This window comes from Sipha flava, unplaced genomic scaffold, assembly GCF_003268045.1.
Source record: "Sipha flava isolate LNK unplaced genomic scaffold, YSA_version1 116_pilon_pilon, whole genome shotgun sequence".
NCBI lineage: Eukaryota > Metazoa > Arthropoda > Insecta > Hemiptera > Aphididae > Sipha > Sipha flava.
In genome coordinates this window covers 1-19,650 of record NW_020271740.1, presented here as the reverse complement: position 1 = coordinate 19,650, position 19,650 = coordinate 1, and the positions used below count along the sequence as shown (strand labels likewise).

Genomic DNA, 19,650 nt, shown 5'->3' with positions numbered 1-19,650 from the left:
TTTTAAAACAATATTTTCATTGAACAGGTAAGATTCAAAAGGAAATTCCTGTGCTTGGAAAGTGATGATTTCAGCCATAATTTCTTGATGGTGCACACTTACATAATTCATAGTATTATCTAATTGCTCCTCGGTTAATTTTGCACCAATATACCGAGGGTCCAAAATATAGGCTAAAAAATGGTACTCACTCACGGTACTTTGACAAAATATCGTCGGTAAAATATTGTGAAACTAATATATCGTAAGGAAATAATACCGCCGTACAATATTATTGTGTCTGTATATTGCGTTTAACTTTATCTTATCTAATCGCATTCACCTTTTAACTTTTTTTTTTAGAGTTTGCAGATTATCTTCAAGGTATTTCAATGAATATAATATGTAATATATTGATTTTTTTTTATATTTTCCATGACCTCACGCCATGGACCGTGCACCAGAATCAATTAATTCTGTCAATTGTGTTTTGTGTATCGATTTTATTAATTTACGTAACTCGCGCAAGTACTTATGTTTATCACCATAATAAACACCCTTATTTTATAGGACATCTTGGTTATTTGGTTTCTATCATATTATGTTTGATTGTGCGTTCTACATCGGACGCGCTCACCAACACTTTTAAATATTTGAAACTGTGTATAATATTATAGTATATACAATTTATTAATATTATTTTCGACTGGGTTCCATTGTAGTGTTAACGTAAATGTTTTCATTTAAAACCAGTTATTGCATGCATATAAAAATGTCATATATTTTGGGGTATATTTGTAATTACGAGTGAGAATCAAATAATCGTTTTATATTTCCCTTGAAGTAACGACAAATATTTATTAGATATAAATTGAATTTTAAGTTGGTGCGTGTATACACATTTCGCATGCACGTGTGTTATAAAATAAAAATTATAACGGTACCTATGTCTCTTGATTGCCTATACACAACGCCGTCTAACATTCATTTCTAAATAATATTATTTTTACAATAAGGCTGTTGGGGTTTCATTGTTGATGACTTTTTAAAATCCATACACCATATTATCAAAAACCGTACGCAGTTCAGTGACAGTGCTGGACGGTTTACTTTGTAATGTCATGGTAAATTAAATAAGATTTGATTGATATAAATCTGTTAATGAAAATTGAAGTTTAATATTCCTCTTTTAAAATCGCTTCTAGTCTAATGATCTTTCTATCTGATCTAAACATCTAACCAGTGATGGCGCTAGGGGGGGGGGGCATTCCGGGCATTTGCCCGGGGCCCCGAGGTTGGTAGGACCCCGGGATGTATACTGCTTAAAAAGAAACACCAACAATAAAAAAAATTAATTTTTTTTACAAAACAATCAAAACTAAAATGTAATAAATAATAATTAGCTTGAGAACCCATGGCTTCCGTGAGTGGTATGGTACACGGGTATGGTGGTCAGGGAAATTTTCGTGTCATCGGCTATAATAGGTATACTATATTGTGTACATTGACGTTTAAAAATAGAAACATAAACCCGAAATTGTCGTGATGGTTATCTATCATGATATTATTGTTATTGCTGATATATTATATTTTCCGTGTTGTGCATTAAAACTATGCTCGTGAATCGTGTGATAGTGCATAGTACTTATGTTTGCAGTCTGCATTCTGCTGTCAATAATAGTTAAATTGAATATTGATCGACGTGTATGGGATAACAAAAGAGAAAAAATCGAAAAGTTCTTCAAGCATTTATGAGGTACCTAATTATTATATTATTTTGTTTTGATTAATTACTATTTGAAGGGTGGGCGTGAATAAGATGCTATGTTGCAATTCATAAATTGTACAGGAACGACTAAAAACGAAAAATGTATGTACAAATTTATTTAAATGTTATCTGGAACGCATGTAGCACGTTATTACATATTGGACCATTTTTTTATAACTTGACCGTTATTATATTAATTTGTGAACTGATTCATTTATGAATGAAAGTTAAAATTATTTCAAATGTATTTTGCACAATCGCGATTTCTGCACGTCACGCGTCGTGTCAACTTACTGTAAACAGTGAAGTTTGTACACAGTGATTGTGTATGATAAAAATATTTTAGGAATTTTACGATTTTTAAAATAGATCGATGTTGCTCCATAGCATCACCACGGGATTCCGTAAAAATATGAAATCGGAAAAAGTGTTACATAGCTCGTTATTCCTTCCCACCGTGCATTTATTGAAAAATATTTATATTATTTGTTTGATATCATAGGTACTATAAAATCAATGATTGTTTATCATTCTTCATTAAAATTTTTTCTATTAACGTTGGTATATGACTTATCGAACCTACTTGCAATTTAGATGGGATTTTTAATTTTCTTTTTTCATAAGAATTAATGAATCCATTTTTATATACTTGGAAATAACAATTAAACAAAAAAAGTAAATATAATTTTTTTAATAAATGAATAATGATATAATGAAGTAATAATCATTTAGTTATTTATAGGATAACAATTTTAATTTCCAAATTATGTTTTAGATATTTAATAATCTTCAAGTGATTAATACATAAGTACTTATATTCAATTTTATCAATTTTGAATCACTAATACATAATGGCTAGCAAAGATAAGTACAGAAAATATTTGTCTGGTAATCTTAAAAGAGCCAAAAAACAAAAAAAAGATGAATTTTTGAATACACAGCGTGGATCTTTAAATAAATATTTTGACTCATCAAATACTCCTATGGTTGATATAAATGATGATGAAGTTAGTATGTTAGTGCTACTATAAATACTAGATATAGGTGCCTACTAAATTTAAGTATTTTGTGTACATAATGTATACACATAAGCATAACTAATATAACAATTTAAATAATTCATTATTAAAAGAGAATTATTTTGTTACAATAAAATTATTGAATCATAAAAAAAGATACATATCAAATTAAGCTATTTGTTAAAAAAACATTAGAATACATTTAACATACATTTAACTTATTTTTAAATACTATAATTTGTATAAAGATGTAAAAAAAAAAAATAAGATCACTCTCAATATTTAGAAGTATATATTAGCATTTGTCTAAGTAAGTAATGATTATTATCAAATAAAAAATAATTAAATATTAGTACTTTCATTAAATTATTATAGATCACAAAAAATCTTAAAATGCAAATCAAATCTAATAGTACAAGTTCAGACAATAATAGACCAACTACTTTCTCAGTTTCAAGTATAGAAGAAGAAAATTACTCTGTTTCAACAAATCATGATAGTCAAAACGTCGAAGTTTATGATTTGAGTGATCTTTCTACATGGCCTAATGTATTAACTCATATTATGAAATATGAAATTGTTAAGTTGGGTCCTATGCAAATAAAAAACTGTGACTTTCCACCTAATGAAGGATATCCAAAAAGAAGGTTCAGTGTTTATTATTACTACCGTAAATTGCCCAATAATGAAGTAGTTGATCGTCAATGGCTAGTGTACTCTATGACTAAATATTATGTCAATTGTTTTGCTTGTAAGCTTTTTAGTGAAGAAATTATTAATGACAATAATTATGATTGCCGTTTAGCAAACAATGGTTTTAATGATTAGAACACCTCTCGGAAACATTGAAGTCGCATGAAAGATCTATAATACATTATAAATCTATACAACGCTGGAACGAGTTAAAATTAAGGATATCAACTGATACAACTATCAACAAAACAAATTTGGTTTTAATGGAGAAAAAAAATGCATTGGAGGGATGTTATTAAACGAATAGTATCTGTCATTCATTACTTAGCAAAAAATAATAATGCCTTTAGAGGACAATCAGATGTATTATTTACAAAAAACAATGGGAATTTTTTAGGAGCAATTGAAATGTTAAGCAATTTCGATCCCGTCATTATAGAACATGTTAAAAGAATTACAAATTTTGAAACACATGTGCATTATTTAGGTCATGAAATACAGAATGAATTTATTAGTTTAATGTCAAATAATATCAGAAGAAAAATTGTTGATTATATAAAAAAAGCTAAATATTACACAGTAATCATGGACTGCACACCTGCAGAACAATTGTCACTCATGATCCGAGTAGTAAATATGTATGATGATGATCAGTCAAAATCTCCTGATATTGAAGAGTACTTTTTGGATTTTATTCCAGTTTTCACAACTACAGGATTAAATCTTTCTAATATTTTTTTAGAAAATTTGAACAAGATGGATATTAATATTATGGATTGCAGAGGTCAAGCCTATGATAATGGTTCAAATATGGTCGGGAAATATCAAGGAGTTCAAACTAGAATTATTAATCAAAATCCTAGAGCATTTTTCACGCTTTGTGTTTCACACAACTTGAATTTGGTTCTTAGAGATTCTGTGAAAAGTTCAGTTCAGTCTTCGACATTTTTTGGAACTATTCAACGTGTCTATACAATATTTTCTGCTTCAACAAGTCGATGCCATATTTTTAAAAAGCATTGTGAATTATTAACAGTAAAAAAGTGGTCAGAGACAAGGTGGGAGAGCCGTGTAAATAGTGTGAAAGTCCTTCGTTATCAACTTCCAAATATCATAGAAGCTTTGGAAGAAGTATCTAGAGAAGCAAGTGATACTATGTCAAAGAGTGAAGCTCAATCGTTAGCTAATGAAATTAGTACATTTGAATTTGTTCTCAGTTTGGTGATATGGTATAGTATTTTAATAGAAGTGAATGTTGTTAGCAAAAGTTTACAAGGTAGAAATATTGATATAGACATTTATAATAAAATGTTGGAAAGTCTTTTAATTTTTTTAAGATTGTTTAGACAAATAGAGTTTGAAAACTTTATAGTAACAGCAAAAGAAATTTGTGAAGAAAATGACATTGAAGCTAATTTTAAATCATTTCGTTTAAGAAAAAAAAAGAAAATGTTCAATTATGAAGTAGAAGATGAAAGAGGTTATGATGCTGAAACAATATTTCGACAAGAATATTTTTTTTATATTGTTGATCAAGCAATAAGCTCAATGGAAACCCGCTTTAAACAACTTGAATCTTATAAAGATGACTTTGGGTTTTTATTTCGAATAGGGAAATTAACAAAAATGGCAGATTCAGATTTATTAAAACATTGTATGGACCTTCAAAACCGTTTGACGGATAGAGATTCAAAAGATATTGATGCTTTAGATTTATATGCAGAATTAATAATCTTCAGATCTCTTGTCTATGAGAATCAAACTCTTCTTGAAGTACTTTCTATAGTTAAAAATTCCAATGGTTCATTTCCGAATATTAGTGTTGCTCTTCGGATACTTTTAACCATTCCAGTCACTTCAGCTAGCGCAGAGAGAAGTTTTTTTAAGTTAAAAATTATAAAAAATTATCTTCGCAATAGGATCAGCCAAGAACAGCTTACCGGGTTGTCTATAATATCAATTGAAAAAGCAATATCAGATAAAATTAATTATGATGATATTATAAATGAATTTGCAGGCAAAAAAACAAGAAAAAAATTATTTTAATTACTTTTAATGTACATTTAAATTTATGAAATTCATTAATATATTTTATATTTATTCTTTATATTTTTCATTTTACGTTTTTAAACGTTTTATATCTCTGTTGTGGTTTTGCCCCTATCCATATTCCATAGTTTCTACCATGGTAGGTTCATAATTACGAGATAGTTATTAATACTTAGTAAAGTTAGTAAAAATACCAACATTTGAGACTAATAAGCGAGCTAATAAGTTACTAGAAAAAAAAAGGTTTGGTAAAAGCTATGGTTAAAATCCAATGTAATATTTATTTAATTTATACAATATATATTTAATCATTTTTATTATTATTTGAGTATTTAATTTTATTCAAATGATTTTTTATTATTACCTATAGTTTAAAAAACATTTAAGTAACTTGTACATTTAATATGCTCGTTATGTAAGTTTTTCCTAATCAGATAGTCTATGGATAACAAACTTTTTTTAATATTTACAGATGTACTATACATTTTTTTTCACTACTTAACAAAAGTAATTCATATATAAATAAGCTGCATAAAAAAAAGTATAAATATTTAAGTATCATCGTATGGTATAATTATTAAGTCCCCCCAAAAAAGTTGCCCGGGGCCCCAAAATATGTACCGTCACTGCGTCTAACATATGAGAATTGAATGCAATGACTCTTTTTGATAGGTGGTTTATATTAAGTATTACATTTAATATTTATTACGTTGGAGATGATTTACTTATTTTATTCATTTTTTATTCTGCCTATTACAATCTATGATACACTGATAATAATATAAACAAAGTATAACACCGTTAACATTTATGAATACAATATATAAACCGTTTTTCCTCAGAAAAAAAAACAAACAATTTTAATAATTTTCATACATGAGTCATAATACTATCGTTTCTTTAATTAGATTTTAGATTTTAATTAATTAGTAGGAGTGCGAATTAAGCAACTATTCTTAAAACATGAAGATGTTAAGTAAACTATATTTATGGCTGATTTGATAGTTGTATAAATAAATTAAGGAAAGGTTGTTAGTTTTTTTACAATGAAGTATTTTTCAATTTATTATTTAGGCTAAAAAAAATTAATTAATTTAATCATCTACATGATAAAAAGCTATTTATATTTTTATAATTAAAAGCATTTAGGGTCTACTTTCTGATAAAAAGTATTTTTATACGAATAATATTTAATTCCTAGATTGCTGCAATACAAAACATATTATCTGGTTTAAAGATCATAGTTGTTTATATTATAAACCATAGAAAACACATTAGTTAAAAATAAAATTTAAAAAATAATTAATAACAATTATACTTAAATATTTTATTTTATTGTTGCTATGTGTATTAGATATTTGGCAATGACATAGCTATACATTGTTTTTATTTTGACTTACTATGGGTTTATGATCCCCACAGTGAAATTTACATAATATAATATTAAAAATGTTGAAAATAACAAAAAAAGTTTGATGCTAATCATTTTATAATAAAGTTTAAATAGACATCCTATTAGGTTAATTAAGTAATATATATATAAAGAGAAGATTGTTAAGGAGTCCTGGTTTTTAACATGGAAGATAAAGTTGCATATTCTCGGGGCTGTAGACTTTGTGATTTTTTCAGTGATAAATGTGAGTAAGATAAAGTAGAAGGCATCACAGTATTTGCACTTCTTGATCTTTTCGTTTTTGACAGATTGAATGGTGAATTTTCTCTGGATAATATATGTTGTTTAGCATACAGAGCTATACCTATTTCTTTATGCCCTGCTTCCATAGCAATACTAAGTGCTGTACTTCCGTCCTACAAAAAAAAAAAAAAAAAAAATGAATAAATAATCAATAAAATTGAGTAATATATACATTTTTGAGAATTTTTTAAAATCTGAATTTTTTTTTAAGTATAGTTATATAGTTATTAATCATAAATTGTTCAATTATTTAAGTTCATTAATATATATACATGTATAAGGTACATGGCTGTTTTGGAACTTTTAAATTTATTGTATCTTTTTAAATTTTGGAAAATATTTAATTAAACTGATTTGGGCATTATTATTTATTATTAATTAGTAAGTTACATATACATGTAAATATAATGTATGTACATAATAATTAAAAATAACAAGAATATCCTATAGAAACTGTGCATTAATTTGCTTTTAGAATTTGTACAATTATATATATATGTGTATAATGTATTAAAAATTATAAAAATATGATTATTTTATCTTGATCAAATATTTATAGAATTTGATATATGATAACTGGGTATAAAATAAATACAATAGATGTTGTCATTAAGTCAACTGCGATGTTTTAAAATAAGTTCAATATTTTTAGACATAGGTACTTCTATGTTAATAATATTTCGACTATACTGTTTTTACTGTATTTCTTATGTAATATTTATACACAATTACTGTCGATAAACCAATAATATACTTACATTGTCAGCGATTAATACATCGCACTCGGGACAAGACAATAGTATATTGACGATTTCCTGTAGACCATGTTCGGCGGCGCACATTAAAGCTGTACTGCCGTCTTCGTCTTGCATATTAAGGTCAGCTCCACATTCCAAGAGTAATTTGACTACTTCAGTTTTACCATGAGACACTGCTAACATTAGTGTCGTTTGGCCATGCTGTTTACAAAAACCAATATAAATTTATTACTAACAAAATATATCTGTTGTAGGCTGATCGTTTTTTATCTCAATTTTCTTAAAACAGGTTTTGTGATTTTTAAAAATTATTTCGTCTTTTTAATACACTTTTAAATACGTACCTTTTGAGCCTGCAGATTTACATCACCGCATTGGAACAGTCTTTTAATGATTTTCATTTCGGCGTCATTTTTTATTTCGGCCAATGAAACTAGCATGATGCTCGAATATCCCGCGTCATTAGTCAAGTTTACATTACATAAGCCTGTATCTATTATGGTTGATACGACGTCGAAATTTCCATGAGAAATCGCATAGTGTAATACAGTATTTCCCTAACATAAAATACAATTAAATTCAAAAAAATCTATGAGACTATATATAGGTATGTTTAAAAAGCTTTAGAACATACTATTTACAAATCACACAACTGTATACACTCAAATAACCAATTCAAATAAATAGCATCTTGATTCTAGATTAACTATGATAATGATACAATAATTAATACTTAATTTGTGTTTTTTTTATCAAAATAATATATCAAACCAACTTAGACAAATATTATTATATATTAGTATTTTCTTTAACAATTTAACTTAAAACTTTTTTCACATTGATTTTATCTACGCATTTATAGACATTGTTTTTTAATGTTTAGAAAAATGTAGAATCAAATCTTACATTTAAATCAATAATCGGTTATAAAAATAAGCATAGTTCACGCTTAACGAATATTCAAAGGTATTTAGTATTTCAATTCATTTAATATTTATGAGTCCTAAAAATATGTTAAATGAATAACTATGAAATATAAAAATGTGCTCAATTTGCGTTTCAAAGTACGTTTAAAAAAAAACGTCTATGGCGTAGCCAAAAAGTTCTATAATTTACATTGACTCATTAGCAATAATAATATAATAAATATTGTCAATGATCTGTTATCAATCGCACGTGTCTTACTCTAATATCGTTGCGAAATGGATGTGATAGAGTGAATAGAAATAATAATTACCGCAGCGTCTGTCATATTGATTATAAATTCCAATAAAACCGGCGAGTATGAAGTGAACCAGTTGACATAGTTCCTTACAAGGTGGCCGGCGCAATTCCTCGAACTCGCCACCTAAAAAACATATTTATTTTTTTTTTTTTTGCATTCAACGCTTACAGGTTGTTTACAATAATAAATTTAACTAGAAAACAAATAATCACCTTAAACCATTCTTCTCGGACAATATCTATTGCTTGCTTTAGTTGAGTCCTTGGTAATATAGTGGCTGATGTTTTCTTCAGAGAATGGTTCAAAACTTTCAAAGCACCTTTCATTTCTTTGCTCGGACCGTTCCTACAATAATCAGTTAATGAAATATTTTTTTTTTAAAATTACTAAACTCGTTGTGTTTCAAACAATAAATTTGTATACATCATTTATAGCTTTTTATATATGTAATTAATCACTTCACAACGCAAAACAATGTCTCACATACAAAATATATACCGAAACACATACATAAATAACCTGTATCCCATACCCACATATAATACAATACTTAGCATGCATAATATAATATCAAATAATATAAATACAAATCATAATATACTACAATGGAATATCAACGGATTCCATAAAATAAATTGACGACCTTAAAAGATTAATTCTTAAATACTCACCACTTGTTATCTGCCTACAAGAAACAAATACCATCGAAAATCACACACCCGAACTTAAAGGCTACTTCGGATACTCAAAAAATCGCTCCATTAGAAGTAGAGCCAGCGGAGGCGCATCAACGTAAACTCATCCTTCCCCTCTGAAGAAATTAAAATTACTTCCAATTTTGAAGTAACAGCAATAACCGTTTTCACAAAAGAAAAAATAACTATCTGTAACATATATCTTCCAAACCAACACGATTTTGAAATTGAAAATTTAGAAAATATAATCAATCAACTACCACAACTCCACATACTAACCGGCGATTTTAATAGCCATAACACTCTATGGGGAAGCAATCATATCGATATGAGAGGAAAAAAAATAGAAAAAAATGCTAGACTATAATTATATCACACTGCTAAATGACGGAAGTCCTACACATTTCAATGCTGCGAATGGATCCTTGTCCGCTATAGATCTATCCTTTTCATCAGTAAATATATCAACCAATCTCGAATGGGGGGTAGAACAAGAATTATAATAATAAAAATAATAAATAAAAATAAATAAAAAATAAAGCCTTAAATAAATTCCGAAAAAGTAGAAATATAATCGACCTAATCGAATTTAAAAAAACAAAGAGCTAAAGCTAAATACATAATAAAAAATTGCAAAACAAACTCATGGAACCAATTTACGTCATCAATATCCTGCCGCGAAAATCCAAATATAGTATGGAACAAAATTAAATCTATTAAAGGTGTTCAAAATTCAACTGTTATCAAATCACTTAGAATCAATAATAATAAAACCATTATTACAGAACCTAAAAAAATAGCAAACGCACTCGGTAAATACTTCCAGGAAGTAAGCGACGATAAAAACTTTGACCCGAATTTTATAATTTACAAATCGGAAGTTGAAAAACAAAATATAAATCTCAGAGAATTTAAATCGCAGCTGAACATAATGACACACCATATCTAAATTTAATGATAACAAGAAAAGAACTTGACAACATTATTAGTGAGCAAAAGAGCAACTGCTGTGGACCGGATGACATTCTATTTATATTTATACAAAATCTACCCGAAATAGGAAAAACTACATTACTTGAAATATTCAATATAATGTGGACACAACACAAGTTCCCAAAAAAATGGAAACATGCAACCATCATTCCAATACATAAACCTAACCAAAACAAATTCTTAGTATAAGGATACAAGCCGATATCACTTGTATGTACAATGAGCAAAATATTTGAAAAAATAATCAGCGTCCGACTTAACTGGTTCCTAGAGAAAAATAAACTACTCGCAGAAGAACAATTTGGATTTCAGAAAAACAGATCTATCTATGACTGCCTCATAAACATTGAGACAAAAATATGCGAAACAATTGCATGTAATCAATACATGGGACTGATGAGTTTCGATATATAAAAGGCATACGATATGACATGGAGACATCAAATTACTTCAATCTTACTTGATTGGGGCATTAAAGATAACATTCTATACTTAATACAAAATTTTTTAACTAATCGTACATTTGAAGTTGCTGTCAACGGACAAAACTCGTCGTCATATAATCTCAACAACGGGATTGCCCAAGGCTCCTCCTTAAGTGTAAAATTATTTCTAATAGCAGTAAATGACTTAGCTAAACGTATACCATCCCCTGGAAAAATTACATTATATGCGGACGACAGCAATATCATCGTACGACATAAATGTATTGGCACTATAGAAAATGAACTTCAGAAATACACAAACTCGTTATTTGAATGGAGTAAAAGTACAGAATTCAAATTCTCACCTGAGAAATCTTAATCAATAATTTTTACACACAAAAGAATTAATAAAAAACTTACCATTAAAATGGATAACAAAATAATTCCTTATACAAAACACTTAAAAATATTAGGCCTTACCTTCGACGAAAAACTTACATGGACAGCACATATAAAAAAATTAAATGACATAGGAAAAAAAAGATTGAATATTATCAAAGTACTCACAAGTACGAAATGGGGAGCAGATGTTAAGACCCTTATAAATATATACAAATCTCTCAGATTAATTTTGGACTACGGATCAACCCTATACATGACAGCGAAAAACTCAATACTGGCAAAACTTGATGTTATCCATAATGCTGGCCTAAGAATAGCATCAAGTGCCTTTAGAAGTAGCCCCATTAATAGCATACTCAATATTACGAGAGAACAACCTCTTAATAGTCGAAGAAATCAGCTTATGCTTTAATACGCAATAAGAACAGCAACTGACCCGAATAAACCAACGTACTCCATAATTTTCAACAACAGATTTGAAAATACTTTTAATAACAACCAAAAATTAATACGACCCATATACAAAAGGATTAAAGAGATAGAACGAGAACTTAAATTAGAAATAAATAATATAATGACTAGAGAAGTACCCATAAAACCACCTTGGACAACGACAAAATACTCATTTGACATGTTAATAGCGCACTACAACAAAAAAGAAACATCAACTCATAAATACAAAAATTTATTCTATGAAGTATCAAACAAATTATCGGACCACATACATATATACACAGACGCCTCAAAAACAGACAATGGCGTAGGTGTTGCGGCAGTCATCCAACAGACCGAGCTCTCAGAGAGGCTGTCCGATTATTGTAGCATATACTCAGCTGAAGCATCGCTATATATAAAGCTCTATTCTATATAATAAGTACTAACTTGCAAAATAAAAAGTATGTAATTTTTACAGACTCTATGAGCACTCTAACTAGCATTAGTAATATTAATAACGATAATATCATCGTCAGTAAAATTATCAACTTGACACATACATTTAGCAACAACATAATTTTTTCATGGATACCTGGACACTGCGGAATAACTGGCAACAAAAGGGTGGACAAACTAGCCAAGGAAAAAGCGAACAATCTAAATCAACAAACTCTCTGGAATATAAACTCAGACAAAGATATTAAAACAATTATATACAACCGATTTAAAAACAAATGGCAAAACGAATGGGTAAATATGGACACTAAATTAAACGAAATAAAAAGAACTACAGAAAAATGGAATAACCCAGTTTTCTTCAAAAAAAGAGATGAAGTTATATTAAATCGCCTCAGAATAGGGCATACATACTACATGCACGCACATCTCATGAAAAAAGAACCTCCCAAAATATGTCATACATGTGGACACCCAACTTCAATCAAACACATCATCACAGAATGCAAAGACACTCAAGAGGCCCGAATAAAACACAACATACCTGAGCACCTTCACGGCGCACTCGGCTCAGACATAGAAGCTATTCAAAACATATTATTATTCATAAAAAAATATTAAATCGTACAACTTAGTTTAAGTACCCTTGTAAAAAAGCCAATGGTCCCGTTATCAAGGCTTTCCTTTTTTTTCCCCTTAATAAAAAAAAAAGATGATATTTGGTATGAAAATCTTATGAACATACGTCACACGTCACATCATATGACGATAGAATTTCGTTTATCATAATTTATAAAAAGTTAATTAAATTAAAATTAATATAGGCACCCCGACAAAATATCGTCGGTAAAATATCACGTGACCAAAATATCGCAACAAAAACATTACGAAACCAATATATCGTAAAAAAATATCGCCGTACATTATTATCGCGTCTGTATATTGCATTTAACTTTATCTTATCTAATCGTATTCATATTTTATCTAGCAATGCATTAATGCCGTCGGCTAATAGTTTAATTGATGTAACCCTCATTTTTTTCGAATTTCAGGTTTAAATTTATATGAATTCTTATAGAGAAAATACACATTGTGGCCAAATATTGTAATCCTCAGATGATTAGTTCCAGTCTAAATTCGAATTAATTTAATTTTTTTTAGTGTAAGCTACACTGTTAAAACAGTGTCAATTGATGTAAGCCACGACAAAATTTTCAAACAATTTTTCTTCAGCAAGCCAATTAGTGTAAACCTACAGCATTATTATGCAGGTATTATTTTAGGTGGTCTACAATCTTACGGCCAAACAGTGTAACCCACTATAAAATTACACTTAAGTATTATTTTCAACTGCGTTTTATTTAAATGAATACGGTAATTTATTGTTATATTATTTATAAAACTGTTACACAACGTTGTTATCATTCGTAGAAAACACTGATATAAATAAAATGAATTGAGTTTTTACTCTTTATTATAAATTATTATAACAAATCGACTGATAACAAGCCTTATCAGTTATCAAATAACAGATAAAAAAGAAAATTTTTTATATTTTGACTTTGGAAGTAAAAATATGCGTGTTTTAGTATTTTTTACTAAGGATAATTTGAAAATATTAAAAAAATATTTGCAATGGTATGCGGATAGAACATTTAAATCTGCTCCACCACTTTTTAATCAGTTTTTTGTAATTCACAGAAAATTAAATGACAAGTCCATATTCCCATTGATGTACAATATAATAACTCACAGAACAGAACAAGCTAACGATATTTTATTTAATTTTCTAGCAGATGAACATTAAGAGTTCGAACCAGACTCTATCATGACAGATTTCGAAATGGTTTCTAAAAAATCGTACAGTAAGTAAGTAAGTGTTTTTTAACTACTAAACAACGGGGTTGCTACTTTCAACTAATGAAAGCTATTTGGAAAAAAATACAAACTATTCCAGAAATGAAAAAGTTGTTCAAAGAAAATATAATTTTCTCTTAAAAAATTTGTTATTTTGCTCTCTGGCTTTTATACCACCATCAGATGTTTGTGATGTTTATAAAAAAATATTAAAATTAGATTTTTTTTGTTAAAAATAATCAGATTGTTTTTCCTTTCCTAACAAACTTTGAGGAGATTTAGATTGGTACTATAAAACGGGGGCGAAGATAGCCTCCGTTATTTCCTATACCTTTATGGAATGTATATGAGGCAATACAAAGTGACTGGGATATAACAAACAATATTTGTGAAGGATTTAACAACGAATTTGTTAATTTACTTTCTGCTCAACATCCTTCAATCTATAAATTTATAAATGGTTTGAGACGTCAACAAAACCTAACGGAAATTAAAATAAGTCAAAGTATAGTAGGAAATCCAAATACGTCAAATAAAAAGAACAAGACAGTCAGTTGAGCTGAATGAGTAAAGAAAGTAGTAGAAGATTATTATAATCGAGAGTTTGAAGATTATCTTCAAGGTATTTCATTGAATATATACTTCCATTAATTAATATACATGTTTAATTTGTTTTTAATACTCATATGAATTTTATTAAATTATACATATTTTTATAATTTTTATCAATTCTTCTATATATTAATATAACAATATTATATGCTTGAAATATATTATTTATTTATAATTAAATTATTGCTATATTTCATGCTGACGATATGTATACTGGCGATATTTATTCCATGCGATATAATGGTTCGCGATATTTTAGTTGCGATATTTTGGTCACGCAATATTTTACAGGCGATATTTTGTCGGTGATTCTAGATAAAATAATTTAAAAATAATAGAATTTAAAATTATACATGTAATGTTTTTAGTAATTAAATTGCTGTTTATAATTGTTTTAATAATAATCATGATATTTATCCCTTTTTTTTATTTAATTTGAATACAAATGAATAATTCCTTGAACTTATAAACCATCTAAAATATACAATGAATATGAATATTACGATATATATATATATGTCATATGATGAAAGTATGAGAAAGTATTTTTATTTTTATTTTTTAAACTTATCTTACATATTACTGTTAAGTATTTAAAAAAAAATTCAATTTCCTCATCCTATATCTTAACCAAATCATTAAAATTTAATTTACGTATACTTACATTAGGACATAAAAACGTTATTTTAAAAATATATTTTTATTTATTTACTTTAAGTGGATTGTATTTACAATTATAACTAAATGCAGGTACTAATGTACGTTAATCTTCAAGTATTTGTATATTGTTAAATTATAATAATTTTTTACTGATTTATTCCTAGAAATCAATAAATTATTATTTTTAACGAATATTATACTAACTATTCATTCTAAAAATTTACATATTAATATATTATATTAAAGCATATGTTTTTTTTTTTTTTTATTATTGAAATAGCTATCTTCGTATTATGATTATTTCATTAATATAAATTAGTTATCTAATAATATTTGAGAAATAATAAACAATTTTATATATATTTTTTTATTATATTTTTATACGGACTTTGTGAAATAATATAGTTACTTGTTCAAATCATCTTGAATAGGTTTGAAATTCACATCCGCTTCAGGAAGTCCATTTTGAAGTTTTAGCGTCGAAGACAATAATTCTTTTATCCTAAAACAAAACGAAAATATAAATTAAAATATTTTTTCAAGCGTTAACGTAGAATTAATGTAATATCAGCACTCAAAATGATATACGACCGGTTGTGTATAGGTACTTGTTTATACTTTGTTTTTGATAACATTAATCGAGTTACAGTTGCATTAGTTTCATAAGAGAAACAAACGCAATTATGACGTGTAAATTCGTTTAAATAATATTTATATGTACGCACTTACGTTTACATATAATTAAGTAATCATAAATAATATGACTGCAATCATTTAATGTTTGTATTCATGCACACGTAAAAAGTATAAAGAACCCAAAATTCGTTAAACAAAGATTCTCTGAATAAAAAATATGTTTTTATGATTCACTAGGATCATATTAAGCATAATATATGAATATATGAAATAACTGTTAAATATATTTGTAACTCATTTTTAAGACAGAGACGATTGGATTCACAGCGGCGTACTTTTAAGGAAAATCATTTTCAGTCATTATTCTCGATTCAGATTTACTCCTAGTCGAATAAAAAATAAATATGCTGTTGTGATATAACCGACAAAACTTTCAAGTTCTAAGATTCATACATTTTGCAAAACGTATTCGATTATTTTTCGAGTTTTTGTCTAATCTCGGATGTAAGACGTTCGAGGTAATGGCATAGGTAGTAAAATAATTGTATTGTATGTTGGTAAAATAATCGTAATGTATTTTAGATCAGAGGCCTCCGGCAGTGACGTAACGAAGGACTTTATTTGAGGTACGTGTCTCAATTTAAAAGGATGGCGAGTATCCCGGGGATCGGATAGTTTAATGTTTTTAAGCTGTGAAATAGATTTTAAAATTGATTTTTAACAGGCAATAACACAAATAAATATATTTTCTTCAAAAAAAAGTGAAATAATATTTGTTGTTGTGTGTGATAATAATATTTATAAACAATATGATTAATTATCAATAACAAAATAAAAGTAAATTATTTATGGTTCGAGTTAGTTAACCGGGTTGAGTAATTATTGAAAAAATTGATAGTGTTTCAATGGATTGCCTGAAATTAGCAGTCTTTTATTAATCGAAGCGAATGGATGCAATTATGGCGGTAGGTATGTATGTTAAATGTTTGAGGTACTCGAGAATTAACACAATGCACATTTATGGGTATTCGACGTAGTTATATTCGGGACAATCGATTCGGAATTAAATAACTTGAACAGCCAAAGCACATCATTATTTATTCTTCTCCTTTTAAGCGATTCGTTATTAAATTTGACCGCTCAAGCGATATACCCATTTTGTTTTATTCACAAATAAATGTAAAAACCTATTCTGGATATGTTCGATTTTGATTATTCGTCTAAGAAATTGTTAGGTAGGGTTCCGAATTACTAAACCATATTTTAAAATCGAGCGAACCAAAGATAAAAACAGCATTTTTAATCGATTTTGATTTTTACACTCCGAGCAATTATGACGTATGTACTCGAAGGTATGGACTGTTTTACTAAACATTGTTTTTATTATGGTCATTAAAAAATAAATCACTTGATGATATAATACACAGATATTTAATTTTTGAATCCTATCCATTGATACATATATATATATATATATAGATATTCTAAATTCTAGTTTCTATAGTATAATAATAGTAATAAATAATATCTAATACGTAGCGCAGGTTCGGTATCCGAGAACAATTATACTATTGTATCGCCGGTCGGTACCTATTTGCAATATTACATTATTGGTTTCCAACGACGGCGTGATGCTCAAATCAACATATCACATATTATGTAGTGGGCAGTTTTTTTTTATCATAAATTTCTTTCCGAACGTATGTGTATGTAAATCTATGCACACGTCATTGCAAGGACGCTATGTAGTATACTCATTTCCGTCCCGATGGTTTATTTTCTTCGTGAAATATTTCGCAACCGGCTGCGCCTATACGTGCATTGAAAACCATGTATTTCATTATTATACGCGCGTTATTGAGGTTATCCGCAAAACGGATATTGTTTTTGAACAGCGTTTTTTTTTTTTTCTGTTTTTCTTTTCAACCGCTACATTACGTTTTTATGATAATACGTGTCACGCGGTGTAAACTAACATATATGGATTAGTATGCGCACTGAAAAATCGAACGTGGAATTTCATCATACATCTTTATATTATTTTACGTTTCAGAGGTGTGCGTGCTTCATAATATTTTAAGCTGTAGAAAAACCATTTGTTTGTTTTAGATAAACGGATAAAATAGGTAGGTAGGTACGTTTTAAACCAAATGTACTAAATCTCATGATTAAATATTCCGACTTTACGAGCCATGCCCTCCCGAATCATCTATACGGTATACACAAATTACTATTCCATCATGATTAATATCCTACTATAATCCCTCGAATAATTTGCAGGATCATGCGTATACACTATTTGTAAACACAAATAATATTGTAGGCATTTTAAAATATCTACTGTTAAAAAAATAAGACCAAACTTAATGACGATCTGACAATAGTATAATGTGATACGTATACACTATTCGTAACTACAATACATTTTTATAATCATAAATATGTTACTGTGAATGAAGTAAACATGATAAATGACGTTGTTCCCGGGTAAAAACCTAAAAATTGGTAATTGTTGTAAATGTAGACATTCGCTAGTTATTGACGTCAATTCCCAATTTAGTCGGAGAATGATGTTCAATACATTTATGTCAGTGTGGACGATAAGTGGTGCTCAACAAAGCTTCGTTAGTTAAAAATATCATGATGAAATCAGATAGATAATTCTATTATTATTTTTGTGTTATTACTTTTTTTTTTGTGAAAATGACGTATAAATTATGCTAGTTAATTCTGATTTGATAATATTTATTTAACTTTAAATAAAATAAGTACCCGAGTGTTTGAACCAGGTACAGAATAGGACGCATTGAAACATAAATATACTAGAGCACAAATTTCCCCAAGTTAAGTAAAATGTATAAACCTAGTTGAAGCCATAAAAATATTAAAGATTGGAAAATAACATTAAGTGAAGCCGAAGGACAAGGAATAGTTAGTCATCAAGGCTTCAATCGATGCAACTATAAAACTGGTTGCGGCACTAAAAAATGTGCTTGCAATGCAACAGAAATGTTGTACAGTTCAAAATGTCATGATAACCAAAACTGTGTGAATAAATAATTTATAAAATACACCTATTTTATTCATTTCAATTAACCTAACCTTTCATTCAATTCAGTACCTAAAATAAAAAACGAAACACCCACCATCAATCAATCATTTTTAAATAGTACCTAAAGTAAAACAACTAATGTATTATTTGAAATTTATCATAATTTACCATCAGTCTTGTTAAATGACGTCAATAGCCGGAGAAAGATGTATATTTCAGTATAAAATGTGTGTATTTTTA

The 19,650-nt window shown here is 28.0% G+C and overlaps 3 protein-coding genes and 1 pseudogene across 3 annotated transcripts; 3 read left to right on the top strand and 1 right to left on the bottom strand.

The window, feature by feature from the left end:
- The first annotated feature begins 2,598 nt into the window (after nucleotides 1-2,598).
- LOC112692179 (zinc finger MYM-type protein 5-like) lies at nucleotides 2,599-3,594 on the top strand. The gene is made up of 2 exons (XM_025566753.1): nucleotides 2,599-2,754; nucleotides 3,142-3,594. The coding sequence occupies exons 1-2, from the start codon at nucleotides 2,599-2,601 to the stop codon at nucleotides 3,592-3,594; spliced, it is 609 nt and encodes a 202-aa protein (XP_025422538.1).
- A 1,270-nt stretch (nucleotides 3,595-4,864) lies between these two features.
- LOC112692005 lies at nucleotides 4,865-5,457 on the top strand (the record flags this gene model as incomplete). The annotated part of the gene is made up of 1 exon (XM_025566512.1): nucleotides 4,865-5,457. A coding segment is annotated over exon 1 (549 nt), but the record flags the coding sequence as incomplete, so codon positions are not given.
- A 1,353-nt stretch (nucleotides 5,458-6,810) lies between these two features.
- LOC112692675 (KN motif and ankyrin repeat domain-containing protein 2-like) lies at nucleotides 6,811-16,223 on the bottom strand (the record flags this gene model as incomplete). The annotated part of the gene is given in 6 exon segments (XM_025567416.1): nucleotides 6,811-7,317; nucleotides 7,963-8,163; nucleotides 8,307-8,519; nucleotides 9,200-9,310; nucleotides 9,400-9,532; nucleotides 16,132-16,223. Coding segments are annotated over 6 exon segments (1,005 nt in total), but the record flags the coding sequence as incomplete, so codon positions are not given.
- Nucleotides 14,233-15,101, top strand: LOC112692667 (annotated as a pseudogene).
- Nucleotides 16,224-19,650: the final 3,427 nt, after the last annotated feature.